At 40.4% G+C, this 24475-nt stretch overlaps 1 protein-coding gene across 2 annotated transcripts; it reads left to right on the forward strand.

Annotated features, from left to right (window-relative positions):
• The first annotated feature begins 43 nt into the window (after positions 1-43).
• On the forward strand, positions 44-21816 carry REEP5 (receptor accessory protein 5). Of its 2 annotated transcripts, XR_004079665.2 has the most exons (6): positions 44-341; positions 503-596; positions 12991-13129; positions 19962-20130; positions 20468-20572; positions 21474-21816. XR_004079665.2 is itself a non-coding variant. In XM_005142068.4 (5 exons), exons 1-5 carry the CDS (start codon positions 224-226, stop codon positions 21521-21523), a joined length of 570 nt encoding a protein of 189 aa, XP_005142125.1. In that variant the 5' UTR covers positions 62-223; the 3' UTR covers positions 21524-21816. The 2 variants fall into 2 exon arrangements, 1 of the variants encoding a protein (XP_005142125.1); XM_005142068.4 differs by lacking the exon at positions 20468-20572 and having other exon boundaries at positions 62-341.
• The last annotated feature ends 2659 nt before the right edge of the window (positions 21817-24475 follow it).

Here is a 24475-nt window from a genome sequence, read left to right on the forward strand (position 1 = left end):
GCGCGGCTGCGAGAGCCGACAGAACATGGCTACCTAGTACTCCCCGCCACCCCTCCGCTGCGGAAGAGCGCTTCCCGCCGGCCAAGTGCGGTGGCGCGGAGGTGGGCGCAGTGCCACCGCCCGGCACGGCCGGAGGTGGGCGGTCGTACGGAGCCAGAGGCGGAGCGTGTTGTTCTTCCGATGTACAGCCGGGGCTGGCGGCTGAAGAGCGGGAGGCTTCACCATGACCGCAGCAATGAGGGAGTGGTTTGACCGATTCCTGCACGAGAAGAACCGCATGACCGCCGTGCTCGAGCATATCGAGAGCAAGACCGGCGTCAACCGCGCCATTATTGCCCTCGGTGAGCTCCCGCCGCTCCACCCCCAGACCTCCCGGGTCTCTTCAACGGCGAGCGGCCGATGGCGGTGGCTACGCCCTTCCCGGCCCTCCGCCCCTGGCGCCGTGGAGCGAGTGGCCGGCTGCCAGCATTAACGGTTCTTTGCTCTCTCCTCTCCCGCGCAGCCGTCGTCGGGGCGGTGGCCGTGTACCTGGTGGTGGGCTACGGCGCGTCCCTGCTCTGCAATATCATCGGTTTTGGCTACCCCGCCTACGTGTCGTGAGTGTCGCAACTCCCGTCCCTGTGGCGCTGTTACTTTTGGGGGAGGGAACAAGGGTGCAAAATCACTGCCGTGCCCTGGGACGCGGTCTGTCACGGTGGACCACGCTCAAAAGTATTTCTCTCCCCCCATCCCGCTTTCCCTTACAATATATAGGCGCAAGGTGCTGAGTAAAGAACGAGGCTTCTTTCATCTGGCAAGTTCTGTGTCATAAATTAGAGATGGAAGATGTTGGGTAGTTTCTGCACTTGAAAACCAGTTCCTAAGGTGCATTATGTTTTCGCGTTGAGTTCTCAGCTTTGTCACCTTAAGTGGATTGCATTGTCGTAGCTGCTGCTAGTAACAGGAGAGAGAATGGTTGGAATTGTAGTTGCTAAAACTCATGCTGGTATTTTTAGCTGAAGACACTTTCGGGTGTGCAGGAAGGTAGTGGTGCACTGTCAGTATATATTTGGTATGAAGCACTGGTAACTAACGGAGCAGAAACAGATGCGTTATGGAATGCTGTTTACTCCAAAACCACCTCGCTGATGAGAAGGTGGAAAGGAAGACACTGTAGCTCCTCTTGGGGTAAAAGACTTAAGAATACTCATATTTTCAAAGCCTCCTTAAGATGCTTTTGTTTTTAAAGTATCTGGTCTCTTTCAAGGGGCATTACACGGCTGTGAGACCAGAATGCATTTCCTAGCTCGGTAAAACCCCAATGGAGTGTGTGCCAGAAGATTTCATAAATGTACTGAATAAAAACCTTGTAGCCTGACAGTTCATAAAATGGAAGTTCTTCCCATCTACACTGCCATATTGTTGAAACACAGCGCTTGACATTTGTGTAAATTTAGATACAGCCAGCAATTAAAAAAAAGTAACTAGCTAAGTAGCTCCTGGGCAATACAAACCGGGTTCCTCCACTTTTCCACTTTGGGTTTTCTTTTTTGTTTGTTTGTTTGTTTGTTGTTGTTGTGCTTAGTGTTTTTTTGGAGTTTTGTGTGTGTGTTGTTTTCTTTGGGGGGGTTGGTTTTTTTTCTATAGAATTTCTTGAAACATGTTCTGGTTGTGATGCTTAAAACTGAGATGTGCTTTTTGTAAAATGGTGTTTCAGGTGATTACTGATTTAGGAGATTATAGGCCAAGAACTCTGGAGAAACTTGGGCTTTTCCTGTAATTTCTGTAATGCCATGTTTAGTGAGAAGATTAGTTAAAAGGTGTTTTTTCATTAAAATCTGAAAGTGAAAATATCAGCCAACAAAGCTGATAGTTGTGTAGGAATTTTATGTTTGTGTGCTATTTTGTCTGATTTAGGTTACTTTTAAACTGACAATTCTTAAAATCTCATTTAAATTTATTAATTTGTTTTAAAACTGGTTTGGGATTATATTTTTAAATCTGCCATTATGCAACTACGGTTAATAAATTGATAATGAAAGATCTTACAGTTATGTAGCCTCAAAGCACGTGTACCTCTGTGTCTTACCTCCACCCTCACTGCATCAGCAGGCCTACAGGAAAAGCAGTGCATGTTGGAGAACACTACAACACTATGTGCCTGCTGGGTACTGGGAAGGAAGAGGGAGGAGGGGATGAAGCCTCACAGACATTGGCAAATCAAATATGAAGAATGAGGTTTTATCTTCCCTTTTTTGTTTTCCTTCCAAATCTGGATTTTTTTTTCTCTTATTCTTTTGTAGGATGTCTACCCTTTTTCATTTTGGAAGGTGAATTTACATGTATCTTAATGCAAAAAGTTACCTCCCAGATGTTAGTATTGTGGGGTGTTATTTTTTTTTTCATGGTTGTTTTGGTTGGTTGGTTTTGTCATTTTGCCATTGTCCTTAGCTACAAATTTTAATTAAATAAAAAAAAAAAGAAAAATAAAAAAAATGATGTTATTGACATAAACAGAAGTGACATAGTATTCATGTGTTTTTCCAATTCATGCTCAGTTAATGTTTTCCCTTTAGCTGTCCTTTTAATGCTGAAATATTTTGAGGACAAAATTATAATCTTGGATGAAAATCTGATTTAAAATGCATGTGATGTGTTGCATGCCAGTGTCATTCATTGTTCCAGCTCATGAAGCAGCCTGCTAACAGCACAGGTAGGCTTCATCCCCTCCTCTTTCTTCTTTCATAGGTACAGAGCAGGTACATAGTGTTGTAGTGTTTTCCAACATGCATTGCTTTGCCTGCAAGCCTGCAGATGCAGTGTGGGTGCAGAGAAGACACAGGAGGACATGTGCCAGTGCATACATTTCATGGTCCAGTTCAGGTTCCCTTTTTTAGGAGTGAGGTGTGTGAACTCAGGATAAGCAGCCCTTGCCAGCCTGTGTGATACTATCTCCTGAGGTGGCTTTCAGTCTGTGGTCAAGCATGGGCTGCCTGACCGTGAAAAAGAGCAAGAATTCTCTTTGGTGATTGCCCTTCTTCAACCACATGGGTTTCATTTTCGTTTGGTCCTACCATGCTACTCCATGTCTATTGTAGCATCTCTATCCTAATGCTGGACTAAGCTGCAGGGAGATAAAGCTGAATCACCAGAAGTGATTCCTGCTTTCATTCTTGCTGCTCAGGATTCTATACTGCAGTCAGGGTGCTGCCAAATGATGTCCCCCATGCTTATCAAGCATTAAGAGCCAAAGCTTAAAGACCCTAGCCAGGGTGGTTTGTTTATTCCTCTCTTTTATTTGGCTTGTCCCCCTTGAACAGATTGCTGAAGAGCCTGCTGTATGAACTAACAGTAATGAGATTTGCTTCCTAGTATTGGGCAGAAAATGGCTTTCAGCTGTTTTCATCAGCTGTAAACACCCTCAAACAGCTTTTACTATAAAAGCTGTGGCTTCTGGAAGAGGTCAGGAGTTCTAAACAGAAAATATTGTGCAGGTTGTTAGTTTGATATTTACACAGGTATTTTAACAGTGGATCCAGGCCTGAAATGTCTCAGGTACTGAGAAAGAAAAAGCAGACTACTCTTCCCCAATTAGCTTACTTTCTTCTGTTGTGAGTTATATCAGTGTATCATTTCCGCATTGTCAGTGACTGAATTTAATGTGAAAAGCAACAAAGTACTAGGTCAGACTTCTATTTAGCAGAAACAACACTCATGAAGGAGTGGGACAGATGTCTGTTTTCTGCAAGAGAGTCCTTACAGTTGTTTAAAATGGCAGACAGCTACCATATGAGTAACCCTTTAGGCATGTTATAAATCTCTTTTATTAGGATCTTAGTTCTGTGTTGCCTTGTTCACAGTAGTTACTGTTAATCTCAGTGCTTCCCTAAAGAAAATATATATGGGAAATAAACCCAGAGAAGGATGCTCAGCTCAGATTTCAGCCTGTTTACATATGCAACAAGGGCATTTTTGCAGATGTGCAGGTGTAGGCCTGTCTAGCCTTGTATAATTCTCCCTGGTTAATGCCTGTTACAGTTTCAGGCAGGCACAGCTACTGTTTCCTTTCTTCTTTCCCCATCTATGTTCACCTTCAGTTTTGCTTTCTGTAAGTCTTTAGTGGTTTTATGCACAGAGGAGTGTCTTTTCTATCAGTACAGAATCTTGCAAAAAAAATGAGTCTTCTATGCCATGTTACCAGAAAGGGTCCCTAATGTAAGTGAAATTAAGCAGTAGTTTTCCAAGTAAACATCACCTGGCTGTTTCCCAGTAAGTCAGACAGTCTGGATTAAAGTTTGTCATAAAACACTAGTCTTAGTCCCTAAAATTCTGATTAGTGCTATATGATAGAATAGAATAATTAGTTCTAAGTTGAAACTTCATATTTGTTTGCAGGCTTTTGTATTTGCAGTAGACCGATTTTGAAAAGTGTACCACAGATGATAGAAGCAACTGTTTGTACTTCTAGTGAGCTTTAACTGAACAAGGCGATGTTCAGACTAGTAGATGGAAGAAGTGAGTGTCGGCAGTATATAAATAACACTGTGAATATTTTCACTGCTTCTTCAAAATGTCCAGAGCTAGCTGTTTAAATAAAGCTCCACCCATAGCCAGTGGTGGTTAACTGCCTCAAAAAAAATGTGAGAGCACAAGCAGGAAGGGAGCCTTTGATGACTAAGAAATATGTGCAAAGGATTGGAAAGTTCAGAAGTGCTGTCATGTTGGATTTAAAAATTGCAAAGATAAAAATAGCTTTGGGCAGTACAATGTCTGAACTTATTACTGGTGCCTTCAGGGTAGAAAAGCAATGTAGTACAGTCATGCATTAATTTTATGCTGTTAGTTCAGTTTAGCTGAAGAGCAGCATTTACAAACAGGGAACCATCTAGGTTGATTGTAGAGAAGTATAAATGCTTAATTCAAGTCTTTATTTGAATATTGTGTTGTCTTGAGCCTGTCCCCAAGTTCCTTTGTCTCTTCTGTACCTCTGAAATGGGAACACTGCTTTTCTTTGGTCACAGTTGTTTAGAAAACGTTAAGTCATGCCTGTATTTGTGGAGAGCTAGCACAGCACATCTGCCCTCTCTTAGCAAGTTTTGAGGAGAATGCTTATTTTTTCCCCTTATAGAAAATGTTGCATGATATGCTAATGTTAACAAGTAATTTTCTAAAGCTGCTGCTTTATAAAAGCAATTTGAGAGATGTAGTGTATCTAATCAGATTAATAATGCTCAGTATGAATATAAGTAGAAAGTTTCCAAATCTGGCTGCACTTACACTGTTTCCTCTCTGACACTGTTTTCATGGAGCTTCAGACACTAGAACGTATATTTTGACTTTTTGTATATGTTCTGCCAAATGAGTTCCTCCAAACATACTTCCTTTTGTCTTTCAGGTTTTTCAGGTTCCAGTGTGCCTTTTAGAAGCTCTCTTATCTGTGGGCTGGATAAGTGATTTGTCCTCCTTTCTAGAGACAGCAAGTGGTTAGGTACAAGAGGGACTCTTAATATTATGATTACTGTAGGAAAATTTTAATTTATCCTCCATGTCCTAAATGTAGGTTAAAAAAGTTTTAACGTCTTTGTTTTACAGGCAGATCCACATTCTGAATTAAACTCATTGAAAGGTTTGCAGTTTATAATTGATGTAGATAATATTTTTAGGGACTGCAGATATGCTTCATGCATAAATGAAGGCATTTTACTGACTTTTTTGGTCAAGATACATTGCAGTACTGTAGCTTGCGCATACTCCTCTCTCTTATTGTATTGACCTCTAGTGACTTGGAGTCAAAAAATAACATTAAAAAAAAGAGTGCATGGTTGGTAGTTGCATTTCTTGTTTTCCTGATTTTGTTTTGGTTATGTATTACAGTCACATTTTCAAAGTCTTTCTTTCATGGCTGACACTACCTGTGACACAGGAGAGCTAGCAACAGCTTGCTGTCCCAAAAGGAAGTCTTGTTACTATGCATACAATGAGAAAGATGCACAATTTTATATAAGCATAACAAACCTTTCCTTCAGCTGTTAGGAAAAGAAATGCAAAATTCCATCTGGTGGCCTGTGAATGCTACATAAAACTTTTTTTTTTTTTATGAATAATTGCAGAAGATTGTTGCTACACAGCTTAGCAGCTGGCACTGCACACATAAAGGAAATTCTTCAGGTCTCTGCAAACCAGCCTCAACCCAGAAGCAAGTCCTGAGCCTGAAACTTGAATCTATGTCCTATTCCCTGATGAGACAATTTTTTAGTTACAGTCAGTAATTAAAATTGTAGGACTTTTGTTTCTAGTTTGAAAAACCTCCTCACATAGTGGTTACATGGAAACAGAATTTTAGCAAGACAGGTCTGAAAGCACTGCACTGTAATTTCATGCTTTACTGTACCTTTGTATAAATTCGGGCAGTACTATATTTTTTTCCCATATTGGAGTAAACAGAAATGAAAACCTGTAGTTGAGCTGTAACAAAATTATGCTAGAACTATAGTTTTCACAGTGCAGCATGGACTGACAGGAAAATGTAACTCTCTTCTTTCTGTATTGTTGTAAGCATGTAGCAGGTGCCCAGTTTTTCTCATTTGTTTACAACAGTACTGTTTGAACTCTGTGCCTCCACCCTTAACAGGAACAGCTGTGAAGAGGCAACCAAAGAATGTGAAAGGTGTTTTTCTATGCAAGAAAAGTGTCTGTCACTAGTAGAGGAGCATGATGTGGATCCTTTGCATGTGGCTTTTCCCAAAGCTCCCTTATTACATGCCACTTCTCTTTTTTTTTTTTCAATATCTTCAGGAAAGACAGCCTGAAAGACTTCTGTAGTACAAGATGGGATTAGACTTCAACTCAGGGTTTTTAGACTCTAGCAGGCAGCGCTACAGCAATCTAACTGCTGGTTTAACTGCTGATGTGGACAGGTACAGCCAACAGTAAACCTGGCAAAGCTAAGCTTGAGACTACATAGAGAAGTGAGCACTGCTGAAGACCCCAGTGACTTTCCTTGCGCTTGAAGGAAATCCCCATTACAGAGAGAGTGTATGGATGGCTTCTTCAGAGGTGGAGAGATGAAGGCTGTTGGAGCTCCTGCTGCACAGCACCACCTGCATTGCCCAGCCTATGTAGCACAACAAGCTGGACTGAGGCATTGACACATGTTAATCCCAGCAAAAACAGCTGTGTGAGTGCATGTTTAGGGGAAGCTGGTTTTAACCTGAGTCAGAACTGAGGAATTAAGTCATCATGTGACCTTACACATACTTGTTGCAAAAGACACAGGCCAAGAACTAGCAGAGAGCAAGGAAATGAAGATTGCTGCTTTTTTTTTTGGCAGGACTCTAGCTTTGTGCTGAGTTAACCTGCAGTATGTAAGACTCCCTTCACTGGTGACCCAAGTGGCATGTGGTCCTTTTGTTTCCTCAGTCTCCATTTGATTTGAAGTAACTATCATATTGTCATATTCAGAGCACCTTTCATACGTTGTCTTCTAATATTATCTGTCCCTGCACAGAGAGTGAGCATCCCTTGCTATCCTTGGATTTGTCTGCTGCCATCTTCTGGATATACAAAATTTTGAGAGAGGAGCAACACTGCAGCAGTTGCATAAGTACATTTGGCAGGAAAATGTTTTCAGTATCAGCAAATGCATGACTGCTGTCAAAATCAGTAATGAGGAAGAAAGATGGAAGACTGAAGGCTTTTAACTGATGTGTGAAAATGTGTAAGACAGAACAGTAAAACAAATACAGATGTGCAGGTACTTGTTTCACTGAAATGATGCAAGATGTTTTGGAGGCAGCCTGTCACAGTGAGTCTGAAATGAGGATGCACCAAGCTTGAGGAAGTCTGGTAGTGGAGTGCTGATGCCGCAGGGATGTCTGAACAGATAGCTAGAAGTAAATTATTTTTGAGTTACTGCAGTGTGCTGTGAAGAGTTGGGGCAGACCAGTAAGTATATACCGTAACTCTAGAACTAGAGTTATTTTAAATGAGGAAAAAAAGGGATTATGCTTGGCTAATAGGGTCACAAATGTACTTGCCTACTCATTTAGTACAGCACTTACTAGAAAAGTTAATGCAGGATGCACAGAATGTTCCTGTCTTCCCTAGCCACAACATGAGCACTGGGTTTAATGGAGGCTAATCTATTTTAAAGTTGTAACTTTATTTATACAAGAATCATTATGCACTTTGCAGGATTTGAGCAATCACTTCACAGAGTAAAGCAAGAATATTTGGCATCTGTTTCTGGATTCCACATGTGAACTCGGCTCAAAAAAAAAATCAACAAATAGACCATCCCAAACCCATAACTGGTGTGCTTGTAATACTCTTATTCTGTGAGTATTCCACATGTGCATTAACTCTAAGAATTATTTGTTATGCCAGAGCTAATGCAGGAGTGTCTGTTCTTGTAAAAGAGCTGAATTTTTTGTTGAAATGAGTCAGATACCTTAAGTGAAAGAATTCAGCTTGGCAACTTACTGAAATTGGACCAGTAACTGTTACTGTCAGGTAAGAGGATAAAGTAACTACACTTGATCTAGAGTTCAATTTGACTGATTCTGGGATGCACACAGTCAAAATTGAGCTGGCCCTTGTAGCCATGTAGCTGATACGAGCCCTGGAGCATCCGTTATTTCTTGCTGGCATTACCAGTTAGTGGAGTTACTGGGGAGAAGATCTGGCTAAAAATGAGGTTTTTGCTTAGGTCCCCATCTGTCTGCACAAGTTGCAGTGCTGGCCCACAAAGGCTGTTTCACTGCCGGGAAGGCATCTGTTGTTAAAATAACTGAGTTGTGCTATTTAGCATTGAGTTTACTGGAAACTGTTCCTAGTGACTGCTTTTACCTCCCAACAGGCAGAACTACTGTATGTAATCGTTTGAGACTTTCTTTAATCAACAGTTAGCTTGTAAGCACCATATAAAATCCTTTGTGACATTTTACTACTTGTCACTAGCATGGAATGTAGTCAAATCAGTATTAGAAAAAACTTACAAAAACTAGCAGTATATTTTTTTTAAATTTGAAGGTACTGGCTTTGGCTGCTCCTTCCTTTGTTAGGAAATGTTAATGTTATGTACTAATGAGACTGACTTGTTCTTGCAACACATAAATAACCATTAGAAGAAGGCTGTCCTAAAGCTGATTGTATTGCCAGAGCCTCTTGATCTGTATCTTTTAATTTATTGATGGAGATTGCATTTTGAGTATCAGATTGATTGATTCATGGTATAACATGGAGCAGAATAAAATGTTCTTAGTTTGTAGTAACATATATGTCGATATATCGTGCAGAGCAATACACTAGTAACATATAGAATATGTTACCTAGTAACATACAGAATAACTTAAAAGTCTAATTAGGGTTACAGATGGATTAAAAAAAAAAACCTAACCCACTGTCCATTCAGATACTCGGCATAACTTCCTGTCCTTGTTCTTGGATAATGACTATTTTCTATGGCTTAGTATTGAAATAGTGTGTAAGTAGCAAAGGATGGAGATAACTTTTGCCCTCTTTTTTAACAGGAACATGTTAGATTTTCAATTGGCAGTCTCAGCTGAGGCACACATTGTCCTTTCAGAAACAAAATATTTGTAAAATTCTTGCTTTTCCTTCAGTGAGAACTTTGATTCACTGATGGCCCTGCTATATCCTGGTTTTCCCTTCCTTCCCTCCCACTGATTTGGAGGGAGTCACTGCTAACAAATGCAATTTGCTCTTCCTTCAGAGCTGACCCTTAGCAGGTGTGGTGGGGGGCTGCCACCTGAGCTTGTCCCGTGGTGCATACCTGGATCAGACCATTACAGAAAAGGAGGGATATGTGCTGTTTCCTGCAGTGTGCAAGAAAGCACCGCATGTGGATTTAATGCTGTATACAGATGGTTAAATCAAATGCAGTTTTGTCTAACTGTACTACTGCTTGTGACTGACTATGAAAGTGTCTTTTTTGTGTATTCCCTCCAAGTAATCACCTTCAGGAACTAAGGAGAAGATGGTGAACCTTCAAAGAGAGCACACCCATGTCACTGCATTAAGAACTCTCAAAGGCCATTCATGGTTACAGGAGAGAAAATAACAGTGATATGCCATCTGCCCTTTGCCACAGAATTGAAGATTCTGAGCTTTTTATGAAAACTGCTTTTCACGATTGCTAAGATGATTTAATAATGCTAAAAAAAGTTAAACAATGCTTCGTTAAATCCGTGGGTGACTTCAGATGATGACTGGAAAACAGAAAGACTGTTAGTGGTTTCATTGCAAAGGGTTCTTTCACAAATACCAAGCTAGCATGCTTGTTGTGGTAAAAAGAGCCTTTTCCTGTATGCCTCAAATGAAGATATGAGCAGAACCAGAGAAATTCACCTGATGAACCTACAGCAAATTTTCCTAACATTTAGAAGCTTTGCCATTAGTTCCTTTCTCCATTTATCCACCACTCTAACTTCTGTACTAGTCATTTGAACTTTTTCTTTGCCTTCAGGAATACAATTTCAGACCTTTAAAATAGATTAATAGGCCTCTACCTTACCTCCTGTGTTGTTTTTTTTTTTTTGTTTCTTTGATTGACTTTGGTTTTGGGGGGTTTGGTTTGAGGTTGTTTTTGTAGAATCCCCTCACCTGCTGATATTGAAATACCTGAGAGGTGGGGACACAGAAATGTGGTTCATAGTGGGAGGGCAGAAACATCTTAAGTTGGCACTGCCTTTGAGCAGGTTGGCTGGACTACTGTTTCCCAACACTGGGAACTGGTGTTGCTGGAACAGCAGTAAGCAGAGTTGCTGGTGTCCACCTGTGGGAAACCTGTTTTTCCAGTTGTGCTGATGCACCTCAATAACAGTGCCTTATTGTGCATGATGGGATATGGCAAGGGCTATTGCTTTTCTCATTGCAGAACCTTCCTGGCTAGCCACATGCTGATGGAAATAATGTATACATTAAGTATCGGATCCTCATACTGCATTTCAAAGTAATTCAGTCCAGAGGCTACACAAGTTCTCTCATGTGTTTGGTGGGTTTTACCAGTGCTTTTGCTACAACATATGACATTTCATATGTTGGATATTTTTTCTCCTCTTCCCCTACCTCCATAATTTACAGATACAGGAACCGACTGAATCAGAGTTTCTCAATTCACAGACCAGGAAACGTACTCACAGCCAGCCATCTATATGATTTCTATTTTGTAAACCTCCCTAACTCTAGGTCTTTTTTTATGGACTAAAAGAAAACTGCACCTTTGATTCCACAGAGGCTGCTTCTGGAACAGTATTGGTGATGTTAAAGGAATAAGTTATAAAAGAATTACACGTAAATTCATTAAACTCAGTCTGCAGATTAATTCTGCAGCACGAGTGGAGAGGGCAAATGCTTTTCAATACTCTTAAAATTCATATTATTAGGCTTAAAGTAGCTAGCATTTCCGTCTTAAAGTTCTTACATTGCTAATCAGGAACTTAGCAAGTCTAGAGTCTCCATTTCATTACGTTTACGGAAGGAAGCACATGTATGTCTTTCTTCCAGCTTACTATTTTTAGAACTGTATAAATTTGAACTGCATTTTCCTAACAGCTGGAGAACAAAAAAAAACAGTCATTATGCAGGAAGCCCAAGACTTTGTTAGAGGTTGCTCCACCCTGATTTTAATACTGTAGTCTATGTCAGGATTTGCAAGTTCTGTAGGAATGGATTTATAGAGCAAAACAATTGGGATGCAGATACATCCTCCCTGTACAGACTGGGACTTGCTGTAGGCAAGACCAAGAAGCACTTGGTCTGCAAATGCTTCTGTTAGAAGTTAAAGCAAATCTTACAGTTTACTTTTTCAAAGCAGAGTCCAGCTCATGTACATTATCTTACTGATAATGTATTTGAGATATACTGATATATATATATTTGATATATATATTTATATATATTATATATTTGATATATATATTGATATATATTTGAGATATACTGATACACCTTACTGATAAGGTATTTGAGATATACTATGGAACGCTGAACTAGACTTAAAATTTTTATCTAGAAGCTGTTTGCACCAGGAGGTGTGGTCTGCATTCAGATTCCCTAAAGCTTCATTTAAAATCTATTTATTAGAGCTAACACTATAAACAGAGAATAGTATAGACAATCATAAATCCGTGTAGATGCTGGGAACCTCAAGTTGTGCACCAGTGAATGGATTTCCAGTCCACATGCAGCAACAGACCTCATCTGTAGACAAAGTTACCTCACTTTGATAATACAAGCTATTGCAGGATTTTTCTTTCCAGACAACAACTCTATTCGTCATTCCTACTCTCAGAGAAAGAGAGTGTTTGCTATTGGGTACAGGCACTGCCATGCAGATGGTATAATTACTGGTACCCAGTGGGAGCTGCTGTGGCGATTCTCTCTTTTGGTGAGCTTACTGGGTTTATTCTGTGATCAGGGAATTCGTGCAGCACAGCACAGGCCTGTAAGCCAGGCTGTATGTGCAGCACAGGCCAGGGATCACTCAGGTTAACTGTTGCATGGGTCACTAATGTTTTGATTTACAATAGTCTTTTGATCAGGACTGCCAGAATGCATTCAGAACTGGAACTGGTAAAAAATTATCCTGTCTTCTCTATCCTATGAACTGTCTCATAAACAAGGTCATGATGTTCATGGGTTTTTTTGGGTTTTGGTTGGTTGATTGTTTCATTTTTTGTTTGGTTTTTTTTGGGGGGGGTGGGTTTGGTTTTAATTTGGTTTGTTTTGGTTTTTTTTTGTTTTGGGTTTTTTTTCTGTTGTAATCACAGAGCTAGAATTAGCTTGAGTATCTTTTCTTTTTGCTATCTGATATATAGGGAAAAGCTTTGTTGTTCAAAGATCTTGGGCATATTGTTTTTTCTGTAGAGCATGCAGAGTAATAAAGTTCTGAGGATTGGTATGTAACAATGAAGCTGAGTCATAAAACCTTCACCATTACAGATGAGAATGATGCTGTTGATCTGCTCACTTGATTTGTTTTCCTTGCAGAATCAAGGCAATTGAAAGCCCCAACAAAGATGATGACACACAGTGGCTGACTTACTGGGTTGTATATGGTGTTTTCAGCGTAGTGGAATTCTTTTCTGATATCTTTCTGTTCTGGTTCCCTTTCTACTACATGATAAAGGTATGTTAGTACATGTGACCCCTCTTCTAAAGTGAGACCTTTGGCATAACTGATTTAATGTCTTCAAGAGTGGATAGATGACAGGAGACTACCTTGGAATCATTCCTGGGTAAGACCCTATTTTAAGATGTTGGTTACATGTAATTTATCACTAAGAAAGTGATCCGTTTACAACTGATGGTTTTGTGAGGCAAGAAGGAAAGTTGGGATGGGTGGCCAGGAAAGATGGGCCATGTTTAAAAGGAAAGGGTGGTATGTGACCGAGAAAATTTATATAAACATCTGTTTTGGTACACTTCAAAAGTAGTAAGTGAGAAGAAATCTATAACTGTGAAAGTTTTTTTTTATTAACTAAGCTGTATAATCATAGAATCATAGAATAGTTAGGATTGGAAAGGACCTCAAGATCATCTAGTTCCAACCCCCCTGCCATGGGCAGGAACACCTCACACTAAACCATGCCACCCAAGGCTTCATCCAACCTGTTATTGAACACTGCCAGGGATGGAGCATTCACAACCTCCCTGGGCAACCCATTCCAGTATCTCACCACCCTAACAGAAAAGAATTTCTTCCTTAGATCCAATCTAAACCTCTGCTGTTCAAGTTTCAACCCATTCCCCCTTGTCCTGTCACTACAGTCCCTAGTGAATAGTCCCTCCCCAGCATCCCTGTAGGCCCCCTTCAGATACTGAAGGCTGCTATGAGGTCTCCACGCAGCATTCTCTTCTCCAGGCTGAGCAGCCCCAACTTTCTCAGCCTGTCTTCATATGGGAGGTGCTCCAGTCCCCTGATCATCCCCATGGTCCTCCTCTGGACTTGTTCTAACAGCACCATGTCCTTTTTATGTTGAGGACACCAGAACTGAACACAGTACCCCAAGTGAGGTCTCACAGGAGCAGAGTAGAGGGGCAGGATCACCTCCTTTGACCTGCTGGTCACACTCCTCTTGATGCAGCCCAGGATACGGTTGGCTTTCTGGGCTGTGAGTGCACACTGCTGGCTCATGTTCATTTTCTCATTGACTAACACCCCCAAGTCCTTCTCCTCAGGACTACCATGAATTTCCTTCTTGCCCAACCTGTAGCTGTGCCTGGGATTGCTCCCACCCAGGTGTAGGACCTTGCACTTGGCATGGTTAAACTTCATGAGGTTGGCATCAGCCCACCTCACAAGTGTGTCAAGGTCCCTCTGAATGGCATTCCTTCCCTCTAGCGTATCAACCCAACCACACAGCTTGGTGTCATTGGCAAACTTGCTGAGGGCATACTCAATTCCATTGTCCATGTCAGCGACAAAGATAGTAAACAAGACCGGTCCCAACACCGATCCCTGAGGGGCACCACGTGTTACTGGTCTCCAGCTGGACATTGAACTGTTGAGAACAACTCTTTGAGTGCGACCATCCAGCCAGTTCTTTATCCACCGAGTGATCCACCTATCAAATTGATGACACTCCAATTTAGAGACAAGGATGTCATGTGGGACAGTGTCGAACGCTTTGCACAAGTCCAGTTAGATGACGTCAACTGTTCCACCCCTTGTCCATCACTTTTGTAGCCCCATCATAGAAGGCCACCAAATTGGTCAGGCAGGATTTTCCCCTAGTAAAGCCATGCTGGCTGTCACCAAGCACGTTTCTCTTTTTCATGTGCCCTAGCATGCCTTCCAAAAGAATCTGCTCCCAGATTTTGCCAGGCACAGAGGTGAGACTGACTTGTCTGTAATTCCCTGGGTCATCCATTTCTCCCTTCTTGAAAGTGGGGGTTATATTTCACTTTTTCCAGTTGTCAGGAACTTCACCTGTCTGCCATGATTTTTCAAATATGATGGCCAGTGGCATTTAACTTCATTCGCCAGCTCCTTCAGGACCCACGGATGGATTTCATCAGGTCCCATGGACTTGTGTGCGTTCAGGTTCTTAAGATGGTCTCGAACCAGATCCTCATGTACAGTGGGCCCAAGGTCTAGGTTTTCTCAGTCCCTGTGTCCACCTTCCAAGACTCGGGTTCTGCGGTCAGAGCCTTTGCGAGTGAAGACCGAGGCAAAGAAGCCATTCAGAACCTCAGCCTTCTCCAAGTCCTGTGTAGCCAGTTCTCCTGAAAGTTTCTGGAGGGGGCCTACATTGTACTTAGTCTGTTTTTTAGCCGCTACATACCTATAAAATCCCTTCCTATTATCTTTAACATCCCTTGCCAAGTTTAGCTCCAATTGGGCCTGAGCTTTCCTATCTTGGTCCCTAACTAATTACTGACTTTGTTTTGGTGCAAGAAAAGGGAAATTTCAATTTTCTCAGCTTCAGAGGAAGTTGGGTTTATGGCTGATGGATTTTCTAAAACAAAGGAGAACTAAGTAACATCTTTTATATATTGGGATAACTTGAGTAACTATCAGTAATTGGTCAGGTATTCTTTAACAGAAAATGTGTTTCTCAGTTATTAATGAAAGATACCAGCATCAGATAGTCCTGTTTATTTGTTCTGTAATACTAAGTTCCAGATAATGGAAAGTTTTGAAAATTGATATCCCATCACTTTTTGCTTTTATTTTCTCAGACCTTCCTTAATGATACTGCATCAGTTGCTACTTAGAAGTGTCAAATTTTACTGCATGCTGAATGATCTCACTTAGTTCACTGAAATGTTCCTGGTAGACATTCTCGCTGGTAGACACTTTGAAAAACATTTCTTGGTCTTCTTTAAGTCTTTCAGTTCTGACACTATGATCAGACAGTTGAAGAATCTTAAAGCTTGCCTAAAATGATAGTAAATTGGTGTAGCAATTTTTTTTTGTAGAAGGTGGTTGTTACCCCTGGAAATCAACGATCCTTTTCAGCGTGACAGTCAGTCAGGATATATCTCCAGTTGTAGATATACCGTAACTGATTTTCTCTAGGCAAAGGGAAATGATAAATGGCCTTAAAAAGCAGTAGCAATCTCCTCAAAAAACAGTAGGTGTTTTCTTCAACTAATGTGTATCAAAGGGATCAATTTTACTGCGGTGTGCACTGCAGTGAAGACAAAAGCCAAAATTTTACAGGTATGACGATCAGTACCTACAGAACATTCAATCTCAATATCCATTATCTGAGAAAGAATAGAACAGAGATATTCCAAAATATCTGGAAGGTTTACCTGAAGGAGACTGCAGTTTTTGTAACTGAAAAGGGATTTTATTCTATCTTATTTTACCCCTTCCTTTTCATTAAACTAAAATCTTCTAAAATAACCTCTCTTGACTTAAATCACCTTGTAATGGTTCAATAGTCATTTAGGAGTTTCTTGTGTAATACCAAAACAAATATTTGGATGTGGTTTTATCTTTGCAGTTTTACAATGGGCAATTAAAAGTACAAGGGGAAGAAGAGAAGTCAAATGTCTGATTAGGCACAGCGAAAATCTGAAAGCGTACTTTAATGGTACTAGTTTCTAGGAAATGCTTCTGCACTATGCAGTGTACTGGAAACCTCATAAATAAATAAGACTCTGCTTATATTTTTTTAATGACTTTCAGAAAGTCTAGCACTTGCATTGAAACATCTCTTTAGCTGCTGTAGATATACTTTGAAAGCTGGAAAACTCCTGAAATACAAGATTTAAATAAGTGCTACGGTATTTAGATTAAGACTTTCAAGTTGATTATATTTTTATTGTAGTTTAAATTATTAGTTTGGTTTCTGGTACTTAAATTAGCTAATTGTGTGGTGGTTCTGGTTTTTATTGTCTTTGCAGGGGGGCTTTTTTATTTTGTTTTTCAGGAGGAGGATTTGTTTTCTCCCTCTCCTCCCAAAAATGTGTGGAAATCCTAAAACATTTAATCATGTCTAACATCAAAACAAAGCACATTTTGGCTGAAGTTGGGATGGTTTTCTTTTTTGAGAAAAGGTGGTCTGTGAAAAGCTGTTCTGCCTTCTCTGGACAGGCTTTTGACATGGAATAGTATTGTACTATTTCTGTCTGGAAAGAACTGTGCAAATGCTGAGAAAAATTTATTCCTTTTGTTGTAGCTTTACCTTTTAAAGGGTCTCTGTATAAGATTTCAGAGCTTGAGCATGGTTAGTTATAGCACTTCCTGTCCTTTAAATGGATCATCTTTTCATAACCATCTTTGTACTGTGTGTGATAGTGGAACTGAAACCACATAAAAATGCTTCAGTAGTAAAGACAGATTATTTGTAATACATGTAATAGCTGTCTTTCCAATCCCCTCTGTAAGATGCAGAAATACTACTCAACAGACTGTGCTATTCATTACTACCACCTCCTTCCCCTCCCCCCGCCCCCAAATAGAATGGTGCTATAAAAGGCATATATATAACCTCTCTGGGCAACCCATTCCAGTACCTCACCACCCTAACAGTAAAGAATTTCTTCCTTATATACAGTCTAAACTTCCCCTATGTAAGTTTTAACCCATTACCCCTTGTCCTATCACTACACTTCCTAATGAAGAGTCCCTCAACAGCATCCCTATAGCCCCCACTTCAGACACAGAAGGCTGCTATGAGGTCTCCAGTCTTCTCCAGGCTGAACAGCCCCAGCTTTCTCAGCCTGTCTTCATACGGGAGGTGCTTCAGTCCCCTGATCATCCTCGTGGCCTTCCTGTGGACTTTTCCAACAGTTCCATGTCCTTTTTGTGTTGAGAACACCAGAACTGCACACAATACTCCAAGTGAGGGTGGTGAGGCACTGGAAGAGTTTGCCCATAGAAGTGATAAATGCTCCATCCCTGGCAGTTTCAAGGCCAGGCTGGACAGAATCTTGAGCAGCATGGTCTAGTGTGAAGCTTGCCTGCCTATGGCAGAGGGCTTCAAATGAGATGATCCAACCCTAATGAATCTATGTTCTGTGATCATTGTAACAAATCTATGTTCTGTGATCATTGCATGGCTGCACTAAAGGTGTGTGACTAGACAGGGCAGTTGCTCCTAGCTGTAACTGTACCCTGGAATTTGTGGTGTTCACAGTGATCTTGCCAACTAAGAACATTTTATTACGTATGATGTAGTCCTGGATACTTCCCTGGCTGGAATGACCCTTCACAGCAGCTCCTTCGCATCTGAATCAGCATTACAAGTAGACCCTATGTCTTTTCAAATCTTTTTGTCACTTACAGACTCATAAATCATAGAATAGTTAGGGTTGGAAAGGACTTTAAGATCATCTAGTTCCAACCCCCCTGCCATGGGCAGGGACACCTCACAGTAAACCATGTCACCCAAGGCTCTGTCCAACCTGGACTTGAACACTGCCAGGGGTGGAGCATTCACAAATTCCTTGGGCAACCCATTCCGGTGCCTCACCACCCTTAACGGTAAAGAATTTCTTCCTTATATGCAATCTAAACTTCCCCTCTTTAAGTTTTAACTCATTACCCCTTGTCCTATCACTACTGTCCCTAATGAAGAGTCCCTCCCCAGCATCCCTATAGCCCCCACTTCAGATACAGAAGGCTGCTATGAGGTCTCCACACAGCCTTCTCCAGGCTGAACAGCCCCAGCTTTCTCAGCCTGTCTTCATACTGGAGGTGCTTCAGTCCCCTCATTATCCTTGTGGCCTTCCTGTGGACTTGTTCCAACAGTTCCATGTCCTTTTTGTGTTGAGAACACCAGAACTGCACACGATACTCCCAAGTGAGGTCTCACAAGAGCAGAGTAGAGGGGCAGGATCACCTCCTTTGACCTGCGGGTCACGCTCCTTTTGATGCAGCCCAGGATATGGTTGGCTTTCTGGGCTGCAAGCACACACTGAAGGTGGCTCATGTTCATTTTCTCATTGACCAACACCCCCGGGTCCTTCTCTGCAGGGGTGCTCTGAATTTATTCCCAACCTGTAGCTGTGCCTGGGATTGCTCTGACCCAGGTGTAGGACCTTGCACTTGGCATGCTAAACTTCATAAGGTTGGCATCAGCCCATCTCACAAGCGTGTCAAGGTCCGTCTGGATGGCATTCCTTCCCTCCAGCACATCAACTGAACAACACAGCTTGGTGTCGTTGGCAAACTACTGAGGGTGCACTCAATCCCACTGTCCGTGTTACCAACAAAGATGTTGAACAAGACCGGTCCCATCACTGATCCCTGAGGGACACCACTCTTTACTGGTCTTCAGCTGGACATTGAGCTGTTGAGTGGTCAACCAGCCAGTTCTTTATCCACCAAGTGGTCCGTGTCTAAATCTTTTGTGCTTCTATGTTTAACAAAAAACCCCACAAATGCACTGTAGAAGAGAAGGCCTTGTAGCAGCCTTCTAGTATCTGAAAGGGGCCTGTAGGGATGCTGGGGAGGGACTCTCCATTAGGGACTGTAGTGGCAGGACAAGGGGTAATGGATTCAAACTTAAACAGGGGAAGTTTAGACTGGATATAAGGAAGAAGTCCTTTACTGTGAAGGTAGTGAGGCATTGGAATGGCTTGCCCAAGGAAGTTGCGAATGCTTCATCCCCGGTGGTCTTCAAGGCCAGGTTGGACAGAGCTTTGCGTGACATAGTTTAGTGTGAGGTGTTCCTACCCATGGTAGGGGGTTGGAACTGGATGACCTTAAGGTCCTTTCCAACCATAACTATTCTGTGATTCTGTGACTGATACACGTGTTACCAGATTACTGCTACAGCCCTCCTCCTTTATCCTATTAGTACCCATGAAATTATTCCTATATAAAGATTCACTGAACGTAACTCTACCGATGTCCATAATTACTGTGCTGTGACCATAAAAAATGAAGGGGATGATGTACTGTTGTAAATACACTGAAGTCTGTGGCAGTTAGGAAGGCACACTACACCTTGTCTCCTACTCATTTCTTCTATTTAGGAAGATGTTCTTCTTCCTTGTAGTGTGGGTTCCTGTTGTGGTGCATGGCTCCAAGTGCTTCCAACGGGGCAGAGTTTCTTTATCATCGAATTATCCGGCCTTTCTTCCTGAAGCATGAAGCTCAGCTTGACAGCGTTGTTAAAGACCTGAAAGACAAGGCTGCAGAGACTGCAAATACCATCACTAAGGAAGGTGAGGAAAAGACCATTCGCTAATCACATCAAATAGGAGGAATTTCTCAGGGCAATTCTAATATTAGAGTTAGGGGGGGAAATGTAAAATTAAATAAATTATAATGAAGTTAAATTTGGATGAAGATGCTAGGAAAAGAGGATTGTGGTATGCTAGAATGAATGTAAGATCTTTGAGTGGAGAACATGACTAATTAGTTTGTGTGTGTTCCCACCATACATATCACTGTTAACATTCTCTACAGAGGTAGGTCCAAACATAGAAGATACCTTCCACAAATACAGTTACTGCTTAACTTATTGTCACCTTATTAAGTTACTGTCTTCTATACTACCAGGTATTTGGAAGACCTTTGGAAGTATAGAAGAGCTGCCAATTGTGTAGTAAAGCAAATCCTTTAACTCCAATAAACAGCAACATGGGAAATGAAGTTTTCCCATCTGTAAGTTTTTGTACTTCTTCTTCCTCTGGAGATCAAAGGATTCTGAGCCCACTCTTAAAAAGATTACTTAGGATTTTATTTGGTAAGAGTAAGTGTTATCACAGCCTGTAGGTTGCTTAAACTTTGCTTTTATTTCCTTGCACTCTGCAGTGGACCCTCGTACTCAAAAATGTCTGATGATAGTTGTATGAGTAAGAGAGGGAAGTGTATTAAGTAGCTAAAACAAAGGCTTATTTAAATTTAATTTGAAAGGAAATTTGTAAGGTATTTCAAAGCACTTTTAAGTCTCTGTTCTCCCAAACAATGCATGCAGTCCCATTACCGACTTAAGCAGTTTTCCTGTCAGTGCTTAAGTGATCTTAATTTTTCGACTATGCTTGGAAATTTTGCTGTGTGACCTTTCTGAATCATTGTTAGACATGTATCTTAAGTAGCAATCTTCTGTGTTATACATGAGATTTTTCTGTCCTCATTCCATCACTTATTCTTTTTCATACGAAGATTTGCACATACATACATTTTTTAAGACATGCACATAGGTATGCATGTACACACACACAGAGATTAGTGTTATTCCAGCCCTGTTTCATCATATTGGTAGTACATTTCTTGCTGTAAACCTGTACGTCCTAAAATTTTTGAAAAGCGCCATGTAACTGAACAACTGTTACATCAACAAGTTTGTGCTGTTTATATTCTATCCTTGCTTATAGTTTATTTTTTTAAATCTTAATATAATTAGCTTTATCACTGTATGTGTATACAAAAGCTGTGATTTTCTCTGTCATGTTTCATTTGTGACATAAAAGGGTATAATTTTTTAAAATGTAGCTCCAGAACACTGAATAAACCACTTAGTCTATTGGCTTCTAAGATTAAACTTGCTTTTATTTTCCTGCAGCCAAGAAGGCGACAGTGAACTTACTGGGTGAAGAAAAGAAGAGCACTTAAGCTATTAACTGGATAAAACTTCCCTACCACCTCCTTTATGAAGCTTGATGTTACTGGGAACTATGGTATACATCTTAATAATATTGCCTTGGAAACATTTTGATATATTAAAGGAATATGTTCTAAGTTCGCTTACTACTTTCCTGTGTTTGACAGAAAGTAAGCATTTTTATTTAAAAGCAATGCATCTGAAGCTTAATGGACATACTCTACTCATCTTCATGCAGAAGAAATCTTTCAGTAATCTCTCTGCTTTAACATAAATAAAAAGTATATATCCCACAGGCTCTGCACTTTAGTTGTCTCTTTGTGTGTGATTACTGATCATGCTTCAACTGTGGTGCATCTGGAAACATGAAGCTACTGTATAAGGAAAATACTAATCTGAACAGGTCTTCTTGAATATACAGGGAATTACAAGAGATGGCATAATGGATGTATTCCCCCTACTGAAGCTGTAAATGATGAAATTACATGTTCTAGGCACCTGATGATAGAAATTACTCACTATTGCATGTTTTGTTGTAACACAGTATTTGGTAAAGTGTGTGTTTTCCTAAATGGATAGATACTAAATACAGGGAAGAATAACTTCATTCAGGTGATCAAGGTTATATTAGTGTGAAACAATTTGCCAGAAAGAGATGTATTAAATTGCATAGGATTAGCACAAGATGATAAAGTACACCTCCTTGCCTCTTCTTGATAAATAAAGTTGTCATCTAATAGAGTGCCTTTCAGAATCACTTTCAAAAGCAAAACTACCTTTTGCTATCGAGCAATACTATTCCAAACGCTTTTCCCTAAAGTTCTGTTGAAATACTAACTGCCTTGAGTGCCAGTCCCCAGAACCACATCATTAATGGGATGGACTGTGGCCTCCAGGAGCCTTTTCTGCTCATAAAAATATAGAGTCTCTTTTGACTGTATTAAGAGCAACTTTTCATGACCACTGAAACTTCCTGAATAGAAATTCTTTGTTGTTGCTTGATATATACCTGACCAATCAGTAAGAATGCAACCAAAGTTATGAAGAGAATAAAGGGCTTTTTGCAATCAGTAAAAAATATTTTTTATTTCAGATATAAATGTGTATTCAAGTTTCCACACTGCAGACTTCAACAGATACAGCATGAATTACTGAAATCTCCCAGTTCTCATCTCCATGTTGAGATTTCTTTAAAGCCAACAGTAACATTATGACACCTCTTAACTCACAGAACACACAGAAGGCAAGTTTAAGGTTTTGTTACATAAAAAAAGAGATTTTTGGTCCAGAGTCTTACATTCAAAAAGATTTAAAGTATACTTTTGAAGACTTCTGGCATTCTGCAATAAACTCATATATAAACATTCACTCTAAATTTTTAGACACATGAACTGCAAAAGAATGCACCACTCAGTGGAACTCTGCAGATCATTTAAAATTTGAGAGCTGTATTGAATAGTTGTTGAAGTGTCTTAAGAAAAAACATCGTAAGCTTTAAGCTGGAAAACACAACGCTTAGGGCTGCAACCTTGGATAGCGAACTGAGACCCACTGTGCATCATTTTTTGTAGGACAGCATAAGTTTTGTTGTTTAGAGGAAAAAAAATCACAGCTAATAATTCCATGACAACTTTTTATTATGACTGGATGTGCTGAAGGGAATAAAAATTTACACCAGAGTTGTACGTCTGTGAAAATCCACTTCACTGTAGAAGCGGATTAATCTTGTCTTGCTTTCCTCTGTCTTAAACCCACTGAACTGTTCTGTAAGCTGTACTTAAATCCTAATGCTGTGTTTTAAACCCTATCAGCTGTGTAGTTAGAGGTCATGTGGCCAGTGTAATTTAGCTTCACCTCTTGAAAACATAAGTAATAAAATACTTAATAGTCTTACCTGATTTAGGTACAGAGTACTATGTAACATGGTTCTTTAAAAGCTGCTGATAAATGTTGGACAAACCTAATAAGGTCTATAGCAAGAGCAGAACTTATTTGCAATTTCTCATACTACTAAACTTTTCTTCCACTTATTAATGGAGATAAACATTTCTATGTAAGTGTTAAAACATTTTCTTACATCTCTTCTTAGAATTTAAGTTAGGCTTAAAATCAAATTCTTGTCTCTACAACTTTGTATTTCTTGACCTAACCAGCTAACTCCATTATTTCTTTGTCAGATTCCTACTTGTAGTAGAACACTGTTAACAGAATGTGATCTTGTTTGCCTTGATGTAAGCAGAAATTACTGAGTTTCTGAAGCAGAAAAGTTACTCTTTCCTGCAAGTAACTCCACTGGGCTGCCCCCATTGATCTGTGGTCTTCTCACTGTCATTGTAACAATATTTAATGTGCAGATGTTGGTATGCACATATACTCCCATGTCTCTGCTGAAGTTGTAATGTGCTAAATAAAACCAGTTACATATAAAAAAGAGATCCGTACATGACTGGTATGATGCCTTAGTAATAACATCTTAAGAATCTTACACTTCAACAGTGACAGCCTACTTTAAGGCAGAAGGTCTTTACAGAATACTTGCTTTCCCCAGCCCCAGCTTCATTACTGTGGAGCTCTCTCAAAGCCTGAAGGAAGGATTTCTGCTTCATGACTAGATCTCGGGGAGCAACTAAGCTGTTTTACAGCTTCAGGCCTTACCCGAAGAGTTTGGAATGCAGATCCCAATAGTAAGCACCATGAGCAGCTGCAAGCTGCAGTCTTGATGGCTTTGCTTACTTAAGGAGTCAGAAAGGTTTAATGTTTAGAAACAGAGAGAGGAAAAATGGTAAACTGGGGATTTCAAAGTTTTTCTCTGGCTTGCTGATTTTCTAGTATTCCATAAATGACCTAAACAAATAATGCTGTTGTTATTGGCAGGAAGGGGGTTACACTTACAGTTCTTTTTGCTGCCACTATAAGCCAGACATTTTTTCTGCTTTATCCTACACATCTCCAAACTCAGCAAA

The sequence above is a fragment of the Melopsittacus undulatus genome, chromosome Z (assembly GCF_012275295.1).
Source record: "Melopsittacus undulatus isolate bMelUnd1 chromosome Z, bMelUnd1.mat.Z, whole genome shotgun sequence".
Taxonomy (NCBI): Eukaryota; Metazoa; Chordata; class Aves; order Psittaciformes; family Psittaculidae; genus Melopsittacus; species Melopsittacus undulatus.